The sequence below is a fragment of the Eleginops maclovinus genome, chromosome 14 (assembly GCF_036324505.1).
Source record: "Eleginops maclovinus isolate JMC-PN-2008 ecotype Puerto Natales chromosome 14, JC_Emac_rtc_rv5, whole genome shotgun sequence".
NCBI lineage: Eukaryota > Metazoa > Chordata > Actinopteri > Perciformes > Eleginopidae > Eleginops > Eleginops maclovinus.
The window spans coordinates 13,320,188-13,344,035 of record NC_086362.1 but is presented as its reverse complement, the minus strand read 5'-3'; the positions used below and the strand labels follow the sequence as shown (position 1 = coordinate 13,344,035).

The 23,848-nt window shown below is 39.3% G+C and overlaps 1 protein-coding gene across 3 annotated transcripts in view; it reads left to right on the top strand.

The window, feature by feature from the left end:
• The window catches only part of ehbp1l1a (EH domain binding protein 1-like 1a), a 44,916-nt gene that overhangs the window by 3,277 nt on the left and 17,791 nt on the right, over nt 1–23,848 (top strand). The window contains exons 2-14 of one of the 3 annotated variants that reach the window (XM_063900406.1): nt 6,596–6,653; nt 8,216–8,311; nt 8,778–8,831; nt 8,947–9,125; nt 9,271–9,410; nt 11,942–12,010; nt 12,476–12,700; nt 14,443–14,619; nt 15,852–16,061; nt 16,176–16,316; nt 18,631–18,846; nt 19,018–19,074; nt 19,168–19,273. In XM_063900406.1, the coding sequence (XP_063756476.1) occupies nt 6,596–6,653; nt 8,216–8,311; nt 8,778–8,831; nt 8,947–9,125; nt 9,271–9,410; nt 11,942–12,010; nt 12,476–12,700; nt 14,443–14,619; nt 15,852–16,061; nt 16,176–16,316; nt 18,631–18,846; nt 19,018–19,074; nt 19,168–19,273 (1,728 nt within the window). The remainder of the gene's footprint in view (nt 1–6,595; nt 6,654–8,215; nt 8,312–8,777; nt 8,832–8,946; nt 9,126–9,270; nt 9,411–11,941; nt 12,011–12,475; nt 12,701–14,442; nt 14,620–15,851; nt 16,062–16,175; nt 16,317–18,630; nt 18,847–19,017; nt 19,075–19,167; nt 19,274–23,848) is intronic. The other 2 variants (XM_063900407.1, XM_063900408.1) reach the window with 2 other exon arrangements.

The window sequence follows — 23,848 nt, the reverse complement described above, 5'->3', positions numbered from 1 at the left end:
CTACGTAGGATTGGTAACTATGTCCTAACTTTCAGGAGGTTGGTGAAGAAGCAGAAATGCAAAGAGGCCCAATTCCACTGATGTTCTGTCGATATCAGTATGTAGTGTCTCTACTTTAAAGAGTCCTCTCCTGCTGATGTTCAGGTGTATATCAGTATGTAGTGTCTCTACTTTAAAGAGTCCTCTCCTGCTGATGTTCAGGTGTATATCAGTATGTAGTGTCTCTACTTTAAAGAGTCCTCTCCTGCTGATGTTCAGGCGTATATCAGTATGTAGCATCTCTACTTTAAAGAGTCCTCTCCTGCTGATGTTCAGGTGTATATCAGTATGTAGTGTCTCTACTTTAAAGAGTCCTCTCCTGCTGATGATCAGGTGTATATCAGTATATAGCGTCTCTACTTTAAAGAGTCCTCTCCTGCTGATGTTCAGGTGTATATCAGTATGTAGTGTCTCTACTTTAAAGAGTCCTCTCCTGATGTTCAGGTGTATATCAGTATATAGTGTCTCTACTTTAAAGAGTCCTCTCTTGCTGATGTTCAGGTGTATATCAGTATGTAGAGTCTCTACTTTAAAGAGTCCTCTCCTGCTGATGTTCAGGTGTATATCAGTATGTAGTGTCTCTACTTTAAAGAGTCCTCTCCTGTTGATGTTCAGGTGTATATCAGCATGTAGTGTCTCTCCTTTAAAGAGTCCTCTCCTGCTGATGTTCAGGTGTATATCAGTACATAGTGTCTCTCCTGGGACATGTCTCCATGCTTTAATGTTCAGAAAGGTCTTTATTTTTCTCATACTGCCTGAGCTGCAGCACCTCTTTTCACCCTCTGTCTGAAACCAGAGCCCAGCCTGCTCTGATTGGTTAGCTGGCCGGCTCTGTTGTGATTATTTGTTGTCCTCATTGTTTCACATGGACACATTTCATAAACAGTGCTTATGTACTCAGTAGTACACAAAGTATACAACATTTGCTCCTCACTAACAAATGACAACATTAAAAGCAGTTGTATGTATTTGTTAGTGATAAAACAGATGTGTTTACTGTTCTGTAATTATACACACTTTTAAAAGAGCCGATGAATTGTGCATACTTTTAGTTTTTAGTACATTTTGCTGATAATACTTCAGAACTTTTACTAAAGTACCATTTTTTATGTAATGAAGTATTTTTTATATTGTGATTAGTACTTTCACTGATTTTATACCACAGCAGTCATGTCATTGAAGTGAATGAGGAGGCAGTCTCTTCTGTCCGTCTGAAACAATGTGAATCAGATGCAATGAGGTACACAGTTATAAAAAGAAGGCCCATAATTAAATACACCTGTGTGAGTTTGTAGAGGCTTCAACATTTAGCAAGAATACAAGTCATGGTTGACATTATGGTCTGCACGTCTGGGTTATCTATGACAAGAATGTGTAAATTGTGGATCAGCCAGTTCCTTTAACTCAGGGGTGTCCAAACTATGGCGCGGGGGCCATATGCAGCCCGCAGGCCATTTTGAATCGGCCCTCTGCAAATGCTAAAAGTATAATGGAATATGGCCCACAAATTAAGCTTTTGCTTGTCTTATATTGTACTTCTCAAGTATATATGTTAACATATATTACACAGTATTCAGGTGTTAATGAGCCCAATTTTCAAATAAATTTAGTCATTTAAAATGTAAAACATTTTCTAACAAATCTGAGTTGATATAAAAAAAGCCCAATAACTTATTTCTATAATAAGCTTGAAATGTAGCCTTCATATTTACTCTTATCAGCAATCTCAGGCTTCTGTTTTAAGGAATGAGCTGCCAACAAAATAAATGAAACCCTAAAGAGAGATGGGATATAGGCTGTTTTTTCCTTAAAGCAAGTATTGCGCATTATTCACCTACATTTGATTTGTTTTGCTAACTGAAAACTTAACTTATGAGGCAATATTCACCTCTATAAGTGGCCCAGCTCTTCGTATATTTTTTTGTATGTGGCCCTCGGTGAAAAAAGTTTGGACACCCCTGCTTTAACTGATAGACAAAAGTCACCTACATGTAAGCAGACACCTGGAGTAAATCCAGCAGCTACCCTGCAGTATACAAAGCCATTCAAACTAGCTGCACCTTTACCAGCTCTGAGAACACTTTAATGATCAATAATTATAAAACAGATCAGAGATATTATTCTGAAATGGACCAATCAAACAATGACTACTTTCACTGTCGCTACTTTAAGTACATTTAGATGAGAGTACTTTCTACTTTCACTGGAGGAACATTTAGAATACTTTTACTGTGACAGAGTATTCCTACACTCTGGTACTTATACTTTACTCAAGTACAAGACCTGAGTACTTCTACTTTTACTCAAGTACAATATCAGAGTACTGATATTGCTCCTTGCTCCTCTGATATTTATAAAAAACGCTTCTTTTGATGCTCTGTGGTGGGATATATTAACATTAAACTGTTGACAGTTAGCATGACAGCTAGCGTTAGCAACAACTGTTCCCTGATTGTGACGCATTGTTACAGTCAACTCTGAAACTGAAATGCTGGGAAATTTTTGATTAAAGATACCTGGTTAAAGTTTGGCACTTGCTGTAGATCCTTGTCAAAGCACACAATAAGATCTCGGACAAAGGACTTTAAGTGGTTTGGGTCAAGTGTTCAATGAGCACTGCACTGCTACTTCTACTTTTATTAAGTATCTGAGTCCTTCTCCCACCTCTGGGTAAAGCTTAGCCACACTTATACTTCCAACTAACTGAAACAACACTTGAGTTATGTGTAGCCACCAGGTCTGAAGTTAGGGTTAGTAAATTATATGTATTCTGTCCTGAGAAGCAGCTCCCTTTAAAACACTCATTACTCACTAGTGAAACACATCATCAGTGGGTCAGTCTGTTGCAACCGCCCAGGATCGGGTCCATGATGAATAGAGCAGCAGGTGTAGGATTGATATTAAGCCAGTGTGAAGTTCAGAGAGGAGGACGTTGTCGTCTATTTCTGTTCTCTATCTTTCACTGTCACCCTCACTCCTCTCTCTTTCACAACCTTCCTCAGCCATACACACTTTAGCTATGAGACGTGCAACTTGAGTGGGAGGCACACTGCCCCCAGCTCCTTAAAGGCCAACTGACAATATGGATTCAATGCTCTTTGGAGTGAAACTGCCTCTGCATTAATGCACACTATTGGCAATAATATCTGGTTTGTATTTATTTCATTTAAGTGCTGTCAGTCCTGCACAACCCTCAATGTTTTGTGTGTTTTGTTATATTTTACTGTGCTATGTTATAGTATATGGTATCTATATATCTATATTTCATGTAAACATTTCTCTATATTTTAATGTTATAATAGTTCAAATAGTTTAATAATAGTTTTATTTATTTGGTTGTTTTTCTTACAATTTATATTCTTTAACTGCAATAAACCTGTCTCTGATTCGGGTTCATGCCATACCTTGTTCTTGTTTTATTGAGAATGAGAATTTGTCTCTCATTCTTTTGTATCAGTAAGGTCAAAATTGTACTAAACCAAGGTTTTAACTTGCGTTAACACTTATGTGCAGTATGATTTATTATTATTATTAGTGCTGGCTGCTACTAGTTAGACTGTAAATAACTCAATAATGCAATATATACTTTTACTTCTGTTATCTGGATGCTGCCACACCACTTTCTACATGACTCTTTTCATAAAGATACTCATAATGCTACTTTTCTTTCTCTACCTTTAAAATGTGTACTTTTGTAAATTGGAATAGTGTATTCTTTTACATTTAATATTATGTACTTTGTTATTTAATAGTGCTCTATTTTTTCTCCCTATCTATAATTTAGCTGCAAGACGTTTACATTTCCCCTCTGTGGGACAAATATAGGGATTCTGATTCTGAGATATGGGATCAGCTACAGGAATCCAACGGCTCGAGACACATAAAAAGTCAGACAATCAGACATTCTAAAAACAAACGGACAACTTTTCCTGGTTTTATAAACCATATTTCTTTAGGTCAAACTGAAATGATCCCTCATTGCCCTTTAACTAATTTAAGTCTGGTAACTTTTTTCACTACTTTAGAGTTTGCAGCTCTTTGCATATATGTTTTGGCAAAGCTGTCATGTTCTTGTATCCTAACAATGAACTTAACAATAGTAAGTAGAATTTCCTCATAATCGCTAGCAATGACAACCGAAAACTACTAAAAAGGAGTTATAACTGTTGATCATAAAACTGTTTCTACTCAAGGTCCTCTTACTACATCTTTTAAGCACACCTCATGGTCTTCCTCCTGCAGTTGGAGTTTTCGTATTTCTCGTCACGGTATGACACTTAACAGGGGTGTCAAACTCATTCTAGTTCAGGGGCCACACACAGCCCAGTTTGATCTCTAGTGAGCAGTAAAATCATAGCTTAACAACCTTTGAATAACAACAACTCCTTCCCTTTATATTTATTTTAGTGCAAAAAAGTACATTCTGAAAATGTCCACGTTTCATGAACTATATTTTTACAAAATATTATGACCAACCTGACATTTTTTGAGTGCAATTTTAACAATATAATGCCTCATTTTATTAATTTACACATTACAGGTTACAGATCACCGTGTATCTGATATCTGGAACTGAACAATCTAGTATTTTTCTTAGTGATCAACACTTCTGTTCAAAGCCCAAGAATGACCTTTAACAGGGACCTGTGTTAGAGGTCATCAGTTCTGTCATTCTATGGAGTCATTGCAGCCATATAAAAAGTGATATTTACTTAGGTCACTGTACAATACTGGTGACCGCATAGGTTTGTCATAAACGGTTCTTGTTTATAGAAAACCTCTTTGTTGTTTTGTGTTAACATTTGTTTTTAGTTTATGTTGATTTCAATTAAATTCCTTGTATGCTCTCCCTCCTTACATTCCTTGAGCCACACTTTATTTATTTACTGCACCAGCAACATGACATCACATCCTCTTTCCAAGTGTTGGAAAATATATGAAATAAGAAACAAATGTGGCATCAATCCCGACTGTTTTCCCAGCGATGGCTACAACCCACACCAAGCAGCTGCTCTAAAGTCTCCCAGGATTATATAAGGGTGGCGTTTCAGCCCCTGAACTCATTATATGTGTATGTTTGCAGTGTTAATGTTGTCTTCCTCATTCTCCTTCTCGTTTTCACAGCCTGACTTTCACTCTGAGTTGTTTATCCTCAGAAGAGGTTTTCTCTGTCATTCAGTTCTGGCTCTCACAGTCACAAGATGTTCATTTGCTGAGCTCTTTGCTTCAATGTTTTGAAAGCACACTGATGAGGCGTGTGTGTGTGTGTGTGTGTGTGTGTGTGTGTGTGTGTGTGTGTGTGTGTGTGTGTGTGTGTGTGTGTGTGTGTGTGTGTGTGTGTGTGTGTGTGTGTGTGTGTGTGTGTGTGTGTGTGTGTGTGTGTGTGTGTGTGTGTGTGTTGTGGGCCTTTTGACTTTTTGACCCTCCTCTCTTTGGGCCTGTGCTCTTGCACATACTACGTTATTAAATAAAATCAAATTAGATTAAGGGTAAAGATTCTCAGCGGCTGCCAGTAACTGTCAGATTTATACAACTTGTTGTTCCACAATGCAAGAAAAGTAGTATTTATAGCATGACAACTGTTTTTTACAAACTTACAAACAGTAGTGCTGAAATTATTATGAATCCAAAAAGTCACAAATGTCAATATTCTTGCCCACTAAACTGTTGAACTGTTCAATATCAAATATGAAAAGAAAAGTGAAGGAGTGAACAAGAGAGTGAGCTCAGATATAAGCCTTTAGTCACTTTTTTACTATAGAACTTCATTTAAAGGTGCCATAGAATTGAAAACTGTCTTTACCTTGGCGTAGTTGAATAGTTCGGTACATTGAACTGACATACCGTGAACCTCAAACACCATTGTTTCCTCCTTCACGTGCAAATCATGAATATGCATATCACAGCGGTAAAACGGGCGAATTACAACAATCCCTGTGTGTTACGTCACACACGGTAGCACTTAGCACTCCGTAACGTTGCTCTCCAATCTCCGACCAACTGGCTGTTCTTCAAATCCATCGGTTTCCTCCTCTGATAAAGACTCAAACATGTAAGGTTGGATGCCATTAGCCTCCATGGTTCATCTCTCACAGTTTTGCAAACTTCACTTACTTCTGTGGGCTCTGAGGCAGCCATGGATTTCTTCTTGTAAACCAGCCAATCAGAGCAGAGCTCGTCATAATTATTTAAATGAGCCCCAAAATAAGGCAATTCAGCTTGTTTCATTCTAGGACCAAATCATAGGGTTGTAAATGGGTCTGTAAAACCGCATCTGGACATTTTTTTGATCAACCAAAGTTATATACCTTCTTTGTAGACATCAGAGAACAATTTCAAATACCAGATAGATGCTTTCTGTGGCACCTTTAAAGACTGTAAATGCGCTATATAAATGCAACCCCTTAACCATTTAATCACACATACAAAAGGTCAGCAGTCAAACTGAAAGGAAACTCTTAAGTGGTTGTGTCTGTATGCTGGTGTACAGTAGATGGTGATTAAAGGAACACTGGAAAACACTAAATATGGTATTTGTGCTCTTCTGTGATTACAGGCAACCAGACAAACTGAGAGTGGTGTGGATCAGGAGGAACAGACGTCACGGCACAAAGGTGAGGAGTAGAGAATAACCACATGAGGTTAATTCAGAAGCATTTAAAAAAGCCAATTATCTCAACAGGGCTCATACTGGTTAAAATGTCCTTTATTTTGAATGTTATCAGCCCATTACATGGCTGTTACCCGTTGTTATCACTACCATTATGAGGCTTCAGATACTCACGTATCAAGTTGTGAAAGTGAAACCGTTTTAAACATTTGGTCAACTTTGTGAATTTAAAAATAGCTTGTTAGGTTTACGCAACCAAAAGTATCTCGTGGTTGAAGAAAAGATTGTGGTTCGGGTTGAAATAAGTACTGTGGGTTATTAGGAGATGAGTTGTGATGACTTTTGGTTTCACATGGGAATCAAAAACTTTTTCTGCAAGTCATCCACCATGACCTCCTCTATAACCTAACTGTGTACACAATTTGAGTTTAATTTAAATCCAGGACCAGGTGCAAGAATACATTAATACAAAAAAAGATGGTTTGTACTAGATAGCTACTAACTAATTTACATCAGTAATGATCTCCTCCATTGCTTCATAAATATTACAGCTACTGCAGGTTACCGTCTTAACAATTAAGAGCCTCTCTACAGTGATCCAGCTTACCAACAGATTATAATGTCCTACTGAGCCAACTAGGAGGTACAATAGAGCCATATTACCTCAAATCAATCACTCAATCAATCACTCACTCAATCAATCAATCATCAATCCATCAATCCATCAATCCATCAATCCATCATCCATCAATCCATCCATCCATCCATCCATCCATCCATCCATCCATCCATCCATCCATCATCATCATCATCCATCAATCAATCAATCAATCAATCACATTTTGTCCAGCATACGTCACCCTCTGTCCTAGACCCCATTAGTGACAGGGAAGAAATGAAAGGAGCGCAAAAGAGGAGGGATCCCTCTCCTGGACAGACCTGAAATAGGTGTGTTGTGTTCATAGAATAAAAAGATAATACATTTACAACATGGACAGTTCAAATGTTAGAAAGATAGTGTGTTTATATATAAAAAGAATGAGTAAGTAACATGCATTTTTGGGACATAATTGCTAAAAGATGGAGCGGACATGAGTGCATACAGATGAAGAGTAAGAGAAGAGGCATGAAAGGTGAAAGTCAAAGTACCACGAGGGTCTTGCAGCATAACTCGGGGCTGGTTCAAGACAAGCCTGAGCCAGCCCTAAATATAAGCTCCCTATATTGGCCATAAGATCTGTTCGATAACAATCGATAAGTGGGTGGATTTGTTTATGAAATATGTCCTGGATTTGCATGGTTCCAAGAGGATAAACCTTCATTTAGTCTTGTATTTAATGCGAGCTCTGCAAATGCTACAAAAAAAACCTAAAACGTTGACTTTAATTAAATGTATCATGTCAACAGCTTTCACATCACTGTATGAGATTAGCTGAAATCAATGCTATTAAGTTGAACCTAATTAAACTAAATATTTTTGCAACGTTTCAGTTTTTCCAGTGCAGTCCGTAGGAAGCTGAAGCAGCTGTAGTGAGACTGAATCCTTTGTGTTTTCTTTTCCCTCAGCTCCACAGCTGGCAGCCCGGGATCAAGAACCCCTACAGAGGCACGGTGCTCTGGCAAGTTCCAGAGAGTTTAGACATCACTGTCACACTCTTCAAGGTAAGAGGCTAAATCCACGTAGCAGCACTACGTCACTGGTTTAATGTAACAGTACATTGACTCAAGTTCTGTACTTAAGTACCAAGAAATCAATTATTAAATACACTTTGACATATAAATATAGATTAAGATATTGAGCAGCAGTAAATAAAGTCATTAAAATTAGCTCCACATTTACCGGCTGTGATGAGCACATTAATACATCAATTATCATAATCAGATCATTTAATATGAGTCTGAAATTGGCCGTTATGCATAACGAGTACATTTGATGCTGATACTTTTGTACTTGTAGTTAACTAAGACATTGAGTGCAGGACTTTTACTTGTATCAGAGTATTTGTACAATTGAGTATCGCTACTTTTACTCAAGTAAAAAATCTAAATACTTCTTCCATCACTAGTAGCAGTTTATACATTTTTGGATTCCAGATGGGAAATGTGTTTTTTATTTGGCTGTCAACAGGAACCTACTGCAGAGGAGTTTGAAGACAAGGACTGGACTTTTGTCATTGAAAATGTGAGTCTGCAGGATCAGGGTTTTTTCTCTTTTAATCCACTTTTAATTAGCAAATGATGTATTCTAAGGACGAAAGATGTTTTCAACTTCTCTTTCCATTGGTTTCATTCATCAGGAGACAAAAGGTCGTAGGAAGGTATTGGCATCGGCTGACATCAACATGAAGAAGTTCACCAGTGCCACGCCGGCCCAGTACGATGTGACTCTGAAGCTCAAACCGCTGTCAGTCAAAGTGGTGGAGGCCACGTTGAAACTGAACCTGTCCTGCATCTTCCTCAAAGAGGGCAAAGCCACGTAAGTCATCAACCCAGAAGCATATCTAACACCATTTACTGAGAGCAACACGTCTTCAAAGTTGTATAGTTGTATCCCACAATCTAAATCAATATCTTTAAAGAATAATACAGATATCTTTAGATGTTTTTTCTGCTCTCCACAGAGATGAGGACATGCAGAGTTTGGCCAGTCTGTTGAGCATGAAGCAGAGTGACATCGGAAACCTGGATGACTTCGCAGACAGTGATGATGAAGGCGGGGAGGAGAGGAGGGCCAGCTTCGGACAAACTCCTCATGTTACTGGTAAGACTGATACTGAAGGTCCTAATTCAACAATATAAAATGGATAAGATGAAAGTACTGATATGAGCAGAATGAAATAGAAACAGAAGGAAGCAACTGGAGTGACGTGGTCAGATGGAGAAAACTGCATTCGTGCCACTAATAACCCTTTAACTGAGTAAACAGTCTCCACAACAGATCATTTAAATGTTTGTGCTTATTATTAATGTACACATCCAGCTTTCTAACTGCCTACTGTAAAAAACTCCTTGTGTGTACTCTCTACTTTTTTTTGGGTTGGGTACACGCATAGTAAAAAGACCAGATATTAGTCCCTATTTGCCTGGTAGATCGTTTGTTGGGTCTTGGGTGTGTGTGTGTGTGTGTGTGTGTGTGTTTTCTGTCAGTCATCTGTCTGTTGGCAACTAATCTCAAATTCTACCCGACCCATCAGCCTTATATTTTCCATGCTCTTTTAAGATGAGATGTACCTTTATTAATCCCTGTGGGTAAATTCAGGGGTTTATGCAGCAACAGATAGAGAAAGAAAAACAGTACAGATTCACACAAGGATAAAAAATACAAATAAAAACATATATGCAGCGGGTAAAATAAGTATTAAAGACGTCAGCATTTTTCTCAGTAAATATATTTATATTTATAGTTGGTAACAACCCATGCAATCCACACATGCAAAGAATCAAACCATAGATGTCCATAAATTAAGTTATGTGTATTAAAATGGAATGACACAGGGAAAAAGTGTTGAACACGCTGACTGAAATGTATTTAATACTTCGTACAAAAGCCTCTGTTGGTAATGACAGCTTCAAGACGCCTCCTGTATGGAGAAACAGGTCGCATGCATTTCTCAGGTGGGATTTTGGCCCATTCTTCCACACAAACAGTCTTCAAGTCTTGCATTTTCCGTGGGCCTCTTCTATGAACTCTGATCTTTAGTTCTTTCCATAGGTTTTCTATTGGATTCAAGTCAGGTGATTGGCTGGGCCATTCTAGCAGCTTTATTTTCTTCCTCTGAAACCAATTGAGAGTTTCCTTGGCTGTGTGTTTGGGATCATTGTCTTGCTGAAATGTCCACCCTTGTTTCATCTTCATCATCGTGGTAGATGGCAGCAGATTTTTATCAAGAATGTCTCTGTACATTTTTTCATTCATCCTTCCTTCAATTATATGAAGTATGCTGAAAAACAGCCCCACACCATGATGTTCCCCCCTCCAAACTTCACTGCTGGTTTGGTGTTTCTGGGGTAATGTGCAGTGCCATTTGACCTCCAAACATGGTGTGTATTATGGCATCCAAAGAGTTCAGTTTTGGACTCATCTGACCAGACTATATTCTCCCAGTATTTCACAGGCTTGTCTAAATGCAGCAAACGTTAAACGAGCTTCAACATGCTTTTTCTTCAGCAATGGAGTCTTTCGTGGTGAGCGTGCATACAGGCCGTGGCGGTTGAGTGCATTACTTATTGTGTTCTTTGAAACACCGGTACCTGCTGATTCCAGGTCTTTCTGAAGCTCTCCACAAGTGGTCCTTGGCTCTTGGACAACTCTTCTGATCATTCTTTTCACTCCTTTGTCAGAAATCTTGCGAGGAGCACCTGGTCTTGGCTGGTTTATGGTGAAATGATGATCCCAGCAGTGCTCACTGGAACCTTCAGGAGTTTAGAAATCCTTCTGTAATGCCATCAGTATGTTGTGCAGCAATAAGGTTGCGAAGGTCTTGAGAGAGCTCTTTGCTTTTACCCATCATGAGATCTTTCTTGTGTGACTCCTTGGTAAAGAGACACCTTTTTATAGGCCATCAGTTGGGACTGAACCAGCTGATATTAATTTGCACTGACAAGGGGCAGGATTGCTTTCTAATTACTGATAGATTTCAGCTGGTGTCTTGGCTTTCCATGCCTTTTTGCAGCTCCCTTTCTTCATGTGTTCAATACTTTTGTTCTTTGCATGTGTGGATCGCATGGGTTGTTACCGACATCTGATGAACATTTCATGTCAATAGCCCCTTTAGAAATACATTTACTGAGAACAATTGTGATGTGTTCAATACTTATTTTACCCGCTGCATATATTTTTTACACATTTTCTGGTAAGTAACGGTTTTAAAACAGACTGTTAGAACAAAAAAATGACTGCATTCTATGACTGAAAAGACACCTGTGGCTAGGTTAAAAACGATCCCTTCTGTGGTCTGATGCCGGCCTCATTACTGCTAATTTCAACACATAGCTCATGCCTGTGGACCCGACTATACCCTACACATGCTTCCAAATAAATCTGTTCTAAATAAAGTGTTGCGCTAGATTCCGCAAGGGAATGTCTGCACTGTGATTGGCAACTTCCAAACTACAAGGTCTGCCGTCAACTCTGTGAGCTTTGAGGAGTTAGAAAAGGATCTACCTTTCACCCCTTCATTTCACTTTCAATTGTTTCCTCTGCAGCTGTTTCCCTTTTTGTTTCCTATATTCAAAAGTCACTTCCCCTTTTCACATAATCTTTCTGTCTGCTGTTTCTTCTTCCTCTAACAGCCTCTGCTTCCTCTGTCATGAGAGTACATGATTTGGCTTGGAGGCCTGCAATGGAATCAGGCCCCGCAGGTAATTGTGTGTCCCGGGATTCCACCTTCCCCATTGCCACAATTGCACTATTTAATCTTAAAGGAGCCCTACTCTCTTTCAGAGAAACTCCCTCTGGAGGGAACACTGGGATTTTAGCCTTTGCAGACCATTCACCTGCACAAAAACCTATAGAACACACTACAGGAAAAGGAAATCTCTTGAAGCATCATTACATTTATTTTAAAACACAGTTAATTTTTGCAAGAATAGCCAACAATAAACACATACCTAGCTACTATCACTGTCCATCTCATTGCTATCATTGCTCTTCCCCTTCTCACTTCCTCACCTTCATGTGTGTTTCCTCAAATATGGTGTAAAACTCATGCCAACGTTCATCTGTACACCTGTGTTCTGTGTTCATCCTCCTTTTCTTATTTTCCTCATTCAATCCCTCTTTCCATTTTTCTCTTCACCCTGTCCTTCCATTCTGCTCATCCTCAGAGATGGATTGGAAAACGTCCTGTGGCATTTCCTCCACCATCTCAGCCCCATCTCAGCCTCCGCTGCCCAAACCCCCAGACCCCCCCGTTCCATTCTCTCTATGCATCCGACCACCCAGCACTGGCCACCAGGCCCGGTCCTCCCCCTACGCCTACTCACTGCCAGCCTTTACTCGTGCTCACCCTCCTGCACTTCCCAAAATCTTCCAGCCCGCTGCCGGATCAGGTATCGGTTGCCAGATATTCCGCATCCTGTTTGGTCACTTAGGGTCAGATTTTATTATCCTACACTTCTATTTTACATGTGGACTTTAATTCATACCACAAAAAACTGAAACGTTGCCTTTAATTAAATGAATGACGTCAACAAATTTCACATAACTGTATCAGGTTAGTTGAAAGCAATAATATTAAGTTGAACCGAATGTTTTTCATATAAACTTAATATTATTGCTTTCAGCTAACCTGATATAGTCATGTGAAAACTGTTGACATAATACATTTAATTAAAGGCAACGTTTCAGTTTTTTCAGTGTGTATGGTTTCCAGAATATTAGATACTTATATATGAATGACTTAATGTTTATAAAGAAAAGTTCCATGTACATGCTGTGGTTCAAATTTCAATCTCCAGTCATTGCTGAAGTTTTCAAACTGAAACCAGCTCCTAATTTATTTTTGTATATTCTAGCATATTTATTGATCGTTCACTTATTTGACACTGGCATTATTTTTACGCTGTCTTTTATTCCATACGTTTCACTAACATTTCTATTTATTGAAAAAGTTCAATTATCGCTCCTATTGCTCAAGACTGGCTCAGATCTGATTAGTTTATTTTAGCTTTTAAACCATTAAGACACAAACCATATCATGGGTGCATTGTAACAGGCTGGTCCTGTAGTTCAGCTGGTGGGACTGTATTTTTTTTTAGTATTTAGACTTGGAACTGGCCAAAAATCAGACTCAATCACTTAATGAATCTGGATTCTTGACCTCACACAGAAATCTGGGTCATTTATTATATTATATATATATTTACATTTTATATGGACTAATAAAAAAGTCCAGGGATTTAAAACATATGATCTGGAGTAATGTAATATAAGATAAGATAAGAAGTACTTTATTGATCCCAATTTGGGATTTTTTTTGCATTGCAGCACCATAAAGACAAGGCATTGTACATTAGAGAAACTAAAAGACTAGAAATAAACAATTCAAAATGTAAACATCTGAATAGAAATAAAATAGCATTAAAAAAGTTGAAAATATACATGTTACACAAAATATAAAGCAGGATATTACATATACATTAAGTGTGTAAGGAATGGAATATGAAATTGGATATAAATGTAAAATGTACAGTGTGTATGTTGTACATTTTTAAAGAGTGTCCTGTCGGGCTGATAGGTTGGACTGCCTACAATTTGAGTCTTCAGCCTTCAGTCGCTTTCTCCAGGAGTAACCACATTGATATGTACTTTCAGTAACATTGGCCTCTCACTGATCATGTTTGGCTTGTGTCCATCAGTGTAGAAAGTAACCAAGTACATTTTACAAGTACTTTTTTGACATATTTGTACTTTACTTAAATATTTCCAGTACTTTTACTAAAGAACAACTTTGAAATTGCGACGTTTACTTGTAGTGGAATATTTTAAGACCATGGTATTTGTACTTTTGCTTTTGTTAAGGGTCTGAGGACTTCTTCCAACACTGATCTCCATCTACATCCACACACTGTTAGGCCAGTAGAGACACGTTGGTTAAATGGCTCCATTTGTTTTAGAGTTAGAGCTTTATCAGTCTTGAAAGGGTAAAGTGGTTTGGAAGGGGAAGCTTGTCTACATCGTGGCTTTACTTTACAACAATGAGTGATGTCCTTTCATTTCCTGTCTTTTGGTTTGACTTTCCTCTCTACTTTCCTCTCACTTTCCCACCGCTTCCTGTCTGCTATCTTCTCAGTGCCCATTTCAGCTCCCCGGAGGCCCCACAGCTTCCACAGTGGCTCCTCTCCAGCTGAGGGCCTGGAGGCTTTCCCTACCTTCACCCCTCCTAAAGCCAATCCCCCATCTTTCCTCTCTTCCTCCCCCTCTGATCCATCTGTACATACTCCTACTTTCCCTGGTGCCTCACAAACAGGTATTACACAATTAAAAAAGAAAACGTGATTATAGCTGACAAGGCTATTCAAAATACGGTACATGTGGTGCTGTTCAGTGGTCTTGGTTAGCTTTTCGGACTGATGCTGCATTCCCATTAAATAGAAAGATGGACATAAGTTCATGCTTAAAGATATACCATCCATTCAGCTATAATCTCTATGTGCAGTAGTCATGGGTACTTATGCTTTGAGTGAGACTTGACACCCTGACGACACATACATTTTCACCCATTTTAAGCTGCTATGACATACTGTACATTTTTTATTCACTAAATTAACAGGACTTTTATTTTTGTATTTACAAAACATACAATTACGCTCTCCTTACATCCACCAGATTCCATTGGCCAAAAAAAGTAATAACCTGCTGATCATGGCACACAGTTCATTCAAATTTGACAGAAAGGTTTTTGTGAGTCTTTCTAATAATGAGAGAATCACCAACACTGCTTTGTGGGTTTGAAAGAGAAACGGAATGAGTAACAGATATGAGAAAAAGAAGCAACCACGATAACATTTTCCCTTTTCGAGTAACCCTGAGCTCAAGCCTGTCTGTGATGTTCAACGTAACAGGACATAAACGCGTACTCATCTTCTGGCAATGAGAGAGGAGTCTATCACATTATTAGCTGGTTTCTAGCTTCTATAAAAACGTGCAAATAAGTGCTTATTTACGAGATGATGGGTGGAATAAATATCTTAATAATAGCTTTTGGGGAAATCCTGTTGGGCCTTTGTTGTATTCATTTTTTATTGAGTTTTTTTATTGAATTTACAAGTAAATAAAAAAGGCAGATCAGAAAATACCAATGAAGATGTAAGTGTAATGCCACATGTGTGTGAGACTGAGAGAAGAACAAAACAAAATAGAAATTAAAATATAACATGTACCAATAGAATATTCATTCATTCTAAATGTACATGTAAAATAAATGAGGTAAATGTAAAATATAATAATTGTAATAACAACCTTTGTCTTTAATGTTGAGCCAACCAGTGGATTAGTTTTGATTCATTTCCGCTGTGCTTGCACTTATAAAATTGGCTTTCCCCATCACTTTTACTTCCCTGCAGCTTTTAAAAATTGCAGCTTTTAAAAACGATTCTCTTTTAAATCAGAATGTTAATTCAGCAAAAGTCGAAGTATGCTTTTGTTCTACCAGATTTCATCACTGTTCTGTTTTTTCTTTCATTTTTCTTGCTCTCTCAGCCTGTCCCAGTGCCTGGGGAGCACAGACTGTTCCTTCCTTTTCTTCTCCGTCCTCCTCCTTCGCTTCATCTTCAGCTCCTCTCAGTTCCTGTCCTCCACTACCTCCTCAGCCTTCTGCTCCCAGAAACCCTAAAGCTCGCCCCCTCTCAATGGGGGAGACAGGCTCTGTCCTCACCCGGCCCACCAGCCTGCCATCGGCCCCTGAGACAGGTACAGGGAAAGTCCTGTCAGAGTCGAGCTCCCACGTTCCAATTAATATACCTGTTAGTTCTATTTCTCCCTTCATCCCTCCATGTTTTCCCTTTTCTTCCCTTCTCTTCCCAGCTTCCTGGCAGAGTGAATGGAGGCCTCCTAAATCTCAGGCTCCTCTAGCACAACCTGCCATTTCTCCTAAGTTTCTGCATCTCTCTGCCAATGACCCTGGAAAGCCTGCAGTGCTACAGGAGAAGCAGATAGAGACGCCATGTAATGCTGCACCTTTAACCCAAATCCCGCTCTGTTATTCAGCCCCACCCTCCCTGCTCCACCTGTGTGTCACTCATTTCCTCTTTCCTTATCTGAACCCAGTTCCTCCTCTCCTGTGCTAACATTTGATTTACGTATCTGCAGCTTTAAAATGTGTCAGCATGATGATGATGACTTTGGATAGAGTGAGAATTCTATTTCCTATTTATCTAATCCAACAGTGCCCAGGTGGATTTTAACAGGTCAAGATTTGGTCATGACTGTGTATTCCACATACAAATTCCTGCTGTCCTAAATACTCACTAGAACACCAAATATGGATTAATCCGCAGCTGAAATTAATCCCATACAATCGCACTATTTCATTCAGTTGAAAGTTTTGAAAGGCTTCAGTGGCCTGCTGTTTCAAGAAACTACTGAGTTAAGAAGGAGTAACATTAAAGAGGCCTTAATATGCTTTTTGGGGTTTTCCCTCTCCTATAGTGTGTTCTATAGGTTTCTGTGCAGGTAAATGTGAATGATAAAATCCCTGTGTCCCTCTAAAGGCAGTTTCTCTCACGATCTCCCCCGCCCTGCCTGAAATGCCTCCATTGTAGTGCTTTGTCTACTTCCATATCATAGTGACATCACTACTGTATGTAACACTCGCGTTCCTATTGGCTAGCGCTCCAACACATTGTACGTGATACGCTAAGGTGCAGGACATATCCAAGGGGTTGACGAATGACAACAGAGCAGGCCAGCTAACCAATCAGAGCAGGCTGGGCTCTGGTTTCAGACAGAGGGTGAAAAGAGGTGCTGCAGCACAGGCCGTATGAGAAAAATAAAGAGCTTTCTGAACATTAAAGCATGGAGACATGTCCCAGGAGAGACACTACATACTGATATACACCTGAACATCAGCAGGAGAGGACTCTTTAAAGTAGAGACACTACATACTGATATACAGCTGAACATCAGCAGGAGAGGACTCTTTAAAGTAGAGACACTACATACTGATATACACCTGAACATCAGCAGGAGAGGACTCTTTAAAGTAGAGACACTACATACTGATATACACCTGAACATCAGCAGGAGAGGACTCTTTAAAGTAGAGACACTACATACTGATATACACCTGAACATCAGCAGGAGAGGACTCTTTAAAGTAGAGACACTACATACTGATATACACCTGAACATCAGCAGGAGAGGACTCTTTAAAGTAGAGACACTACATACTGATATACACCTGAACATCAGCAGGAGAGGACTCTTTAAAGTAGAGACACTACATACTGATATACACCTGAACATCAGCAGGAGAGGACTCTTTAAAGTAGAGACACTACATACTGATATACACCTGAACATCAGCAGGAGAGGACTCTTTAAAGTAGAGACACTACATACTGATATACACCTGAACATCAGCAGGAGAGGACTCTTTAAAGTAGAGACACTACATACTGATATACACCTGAACATCAGCAGGAGAGGACTCTTTAAAGTAGAGACACTACATACTGATATACACCTGAACATCAGCAGGAGAGGACTCTTTAAAGTAGAGACACTACATACTGATATACACCTGAACATCAGCAGGAGAGGACTCTTTAAAGTAGAGACACTACATACTGATATACACCTGAACATCAGCAGGAGAGGACTCTTTAAAGTAGAGACACTACGTACTGATACACACCTGAACATCAGCAGGAGAGGACTCTTTAAAGTGGAGACACTACATACTGATATACACCTGAACATCATCAGGAGAGGACTCTTTAAAGTAGAGACACTATATACTGATATTCTCTCTCTCTCTCTCTATAATAAGTGAGGACTAGAAAATGTCGTGCATTCAATGTGAGAAATCAGGGTTTTTCTATAATGCTCTTGTCTTAATGGCACTGCAAGGAACATTAACGTCAAGGATCAAATCTCTGGATTTAAGAACACCATTATTTTCTGAAAGGAGCTTATTCATAATATTGTATCACCTTTCTTTGTACATGAGAAATCCTTTTTATGTTACACTTTATTGGAGAGGGCTTAGCAAAAGTCCTGTGTCCACATTTTCATCCATCCCCATCCCATGCGTTTCCCTTTGTGCTGCTTCCCTTTTTTCCATATTCTGCACTACCTGTTCTCGTCTCTTTGCTAGTTACGCACTGAGCTAAGTGACTGCTGTGAGATCCAACACAGAAGAATATGCTTGCTGAACTTATTTTGCTAAATATACTTTAGTTACTGTATGTGTCATTTATATTACATCTTCTATTCCCTCTTTTCTCTCTTCCTCTTTCCCATTTTTCTTCTCTGTCAGCTTCACTTCCTCTGCACACTGGTCATTCTTCGGAGCAGAGTCACCAGGGAGACTCTGTATTTTTTCCGTCCTGGAGACCCCCTGTAGTAGAGACACCCTTACCGTCCCTCAGTCCTCCTTCTGCTCTTGTAACCTTTGGGCCTCCTCCTCCTCCTCTTCCTTCTCAGCCACATATTTCCCAAACTGCCATCCCTTCCCACAGTGACCAAGATGCAGGTACAGAATCCAAAAGGATGCAACACTGAGTGACTAAACCTCACAAATATGAGCACAGTCTCCCCCTGCTGGTTTTAGTCAATAAAGCAGAACAAAATGAACACAACATGGTCGCATTTAAACATCAAGCTTATCATGTATACTCCCTTTGATAATTTTCTTTCGTTTCAGAATTCAAAAGACAGTTGAGCACGTTAAACGAAGAAGAGAACTCTACAACACCTACAAGTGAGCGTGAACACACATTGAGTATAATTAGTGACTATATTCAATGACCGCACAGCTTTTTAACTTGAACAAAAATTCCATTATGTGGTTCAGCCCCTGATTCCAGAGTGCCGCCCAGCTTTAGGACAGAGTCGTCCAGGGCTTCAGAGTGGAAAAGAGACGCACAAATTGGAATCGAGGTTGTTAAGGCATCAGCAGGGTGAGTTCATATTTGCTTCTTGGTATGGTATATGGTTGCTTTTTATCGAGTTTGGAGTTTCTTTAATATTTGGTGTGTTTTGCATGGCTGTAAAGGAATAATCCACCCTCAGGTACTCCAACACAAAATGGGTGATGTTGGATGTTTGTTACGAGTTGCATATGTAAGTAACAACATTGGGATAGGGTTAAAAAGGTATTGAAAAGGCTAGTAGGAGTATTTCAATTTGGCATTGTTTTATCCAACAGTTCAGATCTTTTCAAAATTATTTATCAGAAAATATCTAACATTTTGTGAAACCCAAAGAGCCACAATATTAAGGTTGAAGGGGCCGTAATATGCAATTGTTCAGGTGTATATCAGTATGTAGTGTCTCTCCTGGGACATGTCTCCATGCTTTAATGTTCAGAAAGCTCTTTATTTTTCTCATACTGCCTGTGCTGCAGCACCTCTTTTCACCCTCTGTCTGAAACCAGAGCCCAGTCTGCTCTGATTGGTTAGCTGGCTGGCTCTTTTGTGATTGGTCAATCGCTTAGAGATGTCCCGCCCCTTAGCCAATCACGTCAATGTGTTGGAGCGCTTGCCAATAGAAGAGTGGCTGTTGCATAGTGATGTCACTATGTTATGGAAGTAAACAAAGGAGTCCAATAGAGGCGTTTCTGGCAGGGGGGGGGGAGTGTGTGGGACGGACTTCCTCTGGAGGGAACACAGGGATTTTCAGATCATTCACATGCACAACAACCTATAGAACACACTACAGGAGAGGGAAAACCCCAATAGAGCAGAATAGGGCCTCTTTAAATTTTATTAGGAAGCTAAACTCCAGGACCAGACACTGGGTAGCCAACCTGAGAGATTTCAAGTTATAACATGGAAATGTACTGAAGGCCTTCACCATGTAGTGCCTCATTGAAATCATTTCACTGACTGTACAGGTTAGTAAATAGTGGAAGGATATGTGGAGTTTCAGTTGGTGATTTTCTTATATATGTTCAGAAACACAACAACCCCCGTAAATATCGGTTGTAAAATCCTTTGACTGGTTGTTTCCTTCCGACAGTGCACAACATTTATTAATTCCAATGTGTGAAGTTTAACTAAACGACAGGTGCCATTCCTCTGATCCATGAGACTTTTCTTTGTCTTGTCTGGCAGCTGTTCTGCATTCATTGTATTGATCCTGGAGAAGTGCATTGTCGTAAAAACAAATATGCTTGGAAATGCAAAGCAGATTGCCGCTATGTAATGTATATGTAGAGCTTTTGGGGTAGATTTTTCCTTTAGTAATATGATTTCTATCTAACGTTAATTGCACTGCATCTATGTTATTGCTAACAACTTACTTTTTGCACAGTGAATGTGATATTGTGGTTTACGATATTTGTCCATACTTACATTTGGAAAGTGAGAATATAGGAGATATGCACTGAATGAATTTGTTGAGAGATGTAGTTGTTTTTGACAAACATGGGTTGATTTTGCTGGGCCCTACACAAACGAAAGTATTAACTGCATTTAAACGGTGGCTATTGTGGTTCTATGTAGAAGATAAAGTTGCAAGCTTTTTATGCTCTTCGTCTGAATCTGAGGTTGAGCTTGGCTTGGCATAATTGCCAATGAGGTTAGAGATTATTTGTGCTGATTCATTCCAGTAATTTTAGGTAAATATGGTCTACAACCTACATCATAATTAAAGTCAAGCACAAAATTCTTGGTACCGCGAGGGATGGTACCTGGGACTGTCAAAGCAGACCTGTATTTTTCCCTAAGGTTTATACCCAATATGAACCCAAAGAGTATAAATAAGAGATTGTGCAAACTAAATATTGGGAGCTTGAGGAGACAGTAAATGATGGGATTAAAGTTAAGCTATTTTCCAATAAATTAATGAAATGACTCCCAGTACTGGGAAAGGGTTTACAGATTTGTGTTGGCAGTTTTGTTTAAAGTGGAAGCATGCACAGTAAGCAATAGTTCAAAAGCTTCTACATTATTTGAATGTTACTGGGACAGTGAAAAAATGGTGGATCCGAAGTAAACAATTTGCTGTTTTAGAGCCACAAAGATACAGTACATAGGTAAAAGATAAAGATAATAGATTGTAAAATGCAAATTGAGCTCCATTTTAACAAAATTAGCAAAAATAGAATCTGAAACAGGTAGCTAATCTAGTGTAGCATGTGTTGGCATGCATTTGCCTTTAATTGGTCGGGCTTGGATTTGCAGTTTTGGCTTAAGATACTTAATCCCACAAACAAACACACTCATCATTTGTTTGGTTTGAAAACAATTCTGGGAATCTTACAAAGAAGTTTGTTTCCAACTCAAGAGACGTTACCTAGAGAACTCTGTTATGTTGAATAGAAGTTAACTCCATTAACCTCAAAAACTTGAATTAGGGCTATGCTAAGCTAATAGCTAAAAATGTCAACATAAAAACAAATGTCTTACCAGTCTAACAGATAGAGATAGAAACATTTCTTATATCAAAACTTTTAAAAGACTGCTGCTTAGCAAAACCTGGTCATTCCTTCTGGGATTTGTCACAAAAAACGTGTTGGTTCGTGACTGCAACATATTTTTGTAGTTCACTGTCACTTTGCTCACTTGCTCGTACGCTTCAGTGGAAATCTGTGAATATGGCCTGGATATGGACTGCATTACTGCCGTGGGGACCTTCCCGATGGCGTATCAACATAACTATGATCTTCATTTGTTTGTTCCTCAGACCTGAAAGCATGGCTTCACTACTGCCAGATAGCCCCAGATCGCCTGTAACCCCAGGGCTTCACTATTTTGAGATGCCAAAAACAAAGATGGATCAAACTGAATCAAGGCCAACAATGAAATTACCCCAAAACCAGCCAACAGTCCCTCCCTCCCTTACTGCACCTAAGCAAAACCCTGATCCTCAAGATAACTCATCTGCTTCAGTCAAGGAGATCTTGGGTAACCCAAGAAGTCACAAGAAGTCCAAGATGTCCATTAAGTTAGGGAATCCAATTGCCCAACCAGCGCCGGTTAAACATTTACCGTTTTCTCCTACCAACCCCCAACCTACTTCCAGATCACTCCAGGGACCTTTGTTACACATCCCTAAAATGGCTGCAACCTCTGACACACAAGCACTAGAAGTGACACTTAAAAAAGAAGCTGTAACTATGGATTTGGGGTAAGTTAAATACCCATTGTGTTGTCTTGAACATGCATCTCAGTTGAATATAACAGTTGCAATGCAAAAGTATATAATGATGAAAAAAACTGAGGTTTCCTTCATACATTTTGCAAACCTTTTTAAATAACTCCAGCCATTTGACATCAATCTTTGGTATACTTTATTCCTTCAGAAATGAGAGAATGTCTGCCTCAGAGTCATCTGTTCTCAGAGATGCCAGTTCTGATTCTCCGCCAATGGTGATGGACAAAACACCTGATGTTCAGTCTGGAGACTGCTCCATTGTAAAAAACCAAAAAAAAAAGAAGCCAAAAAGAAACACTCAAAAAAAAAGCCCTTCTGTTCCAATAACTGTCATGGAAAAGAACACTATCTGCAACAGGACTGTTTCAGACAAAGTGTCAGCACAGCAGGCCACAACAGACAATTTATTCAAACAAAAAAGTGGATTTGGCATCATCCTCAAAAAAAAGCTTTGATGCACATGGTTTGGATCCAGAACATTGTATGGAAAATAGCAGAACTGAAAATGATGTGTCTACCAATGAAAGACCTGTGTCTGAAAAAGAAAGCTGGGTTACAAAGGGATCTGTGGTACCAAGCTCTGTTGTAAGTGTAGAGGAAAAGTGTGTGTACATATCTAAGGTGGAAGTTGGTCCGTTGTGTAAAACAGGGTTTTCAATTCCTCATTCTCTGACCCCTAATCAACCTGAAGTTCAGATTGAAGGAACAATGGCAAGTATGATTAAGTTACACTCAAGCTGCCCAAAATATTCTAAGATTCCTGGCATGCCGTCTGCTCATCAGTCTCAAGCTATTACTTGGCCTGCTGATTGTGGGTTATTGTTTCAGGAGTTACCCAGAAAAAGACTTCCTACACCCCTGTCTTCAGATTATGTTAGTTCCTTTTATGGGGGTTGTGCAGGGATTGCAAATATGGTGGACTTAACTCCCACCTGCCCCAGGTCTGCAAGTATTCCTGGATTCCCATCTGCTTTGAAATGTGAGCCAAATATGACTTGCCTTTTACCTACATGTCCCAGAATAAGCAGCATTCCAGGTTTAGCTGCTGCTGGATCAGCGACTAGATATGAAGATATGGTTTGGGACATATGTTCTCTATGGAAGAAACCATTGCAGATAAAAGAAGCATTTATTTTACCAATGTCATGTGGTGATACTAAAGCCATGGTGTCCATGTTGCCCACATGTTGTAGCAGGGCCAGTGTCCCAGGGTTTCCATCTGCACTTCTGCAAAATGTTTCAAATACTCCAAGTATGACTAGTCTTCTCTCAACATGCCCAGAGCAGTCAATGATTGTAGGTATGCCAAGTGAACACAGATCTATGGGATATAATGACACATGGCATGTTTTGAGGGAATTCATTTTAGGCAGACC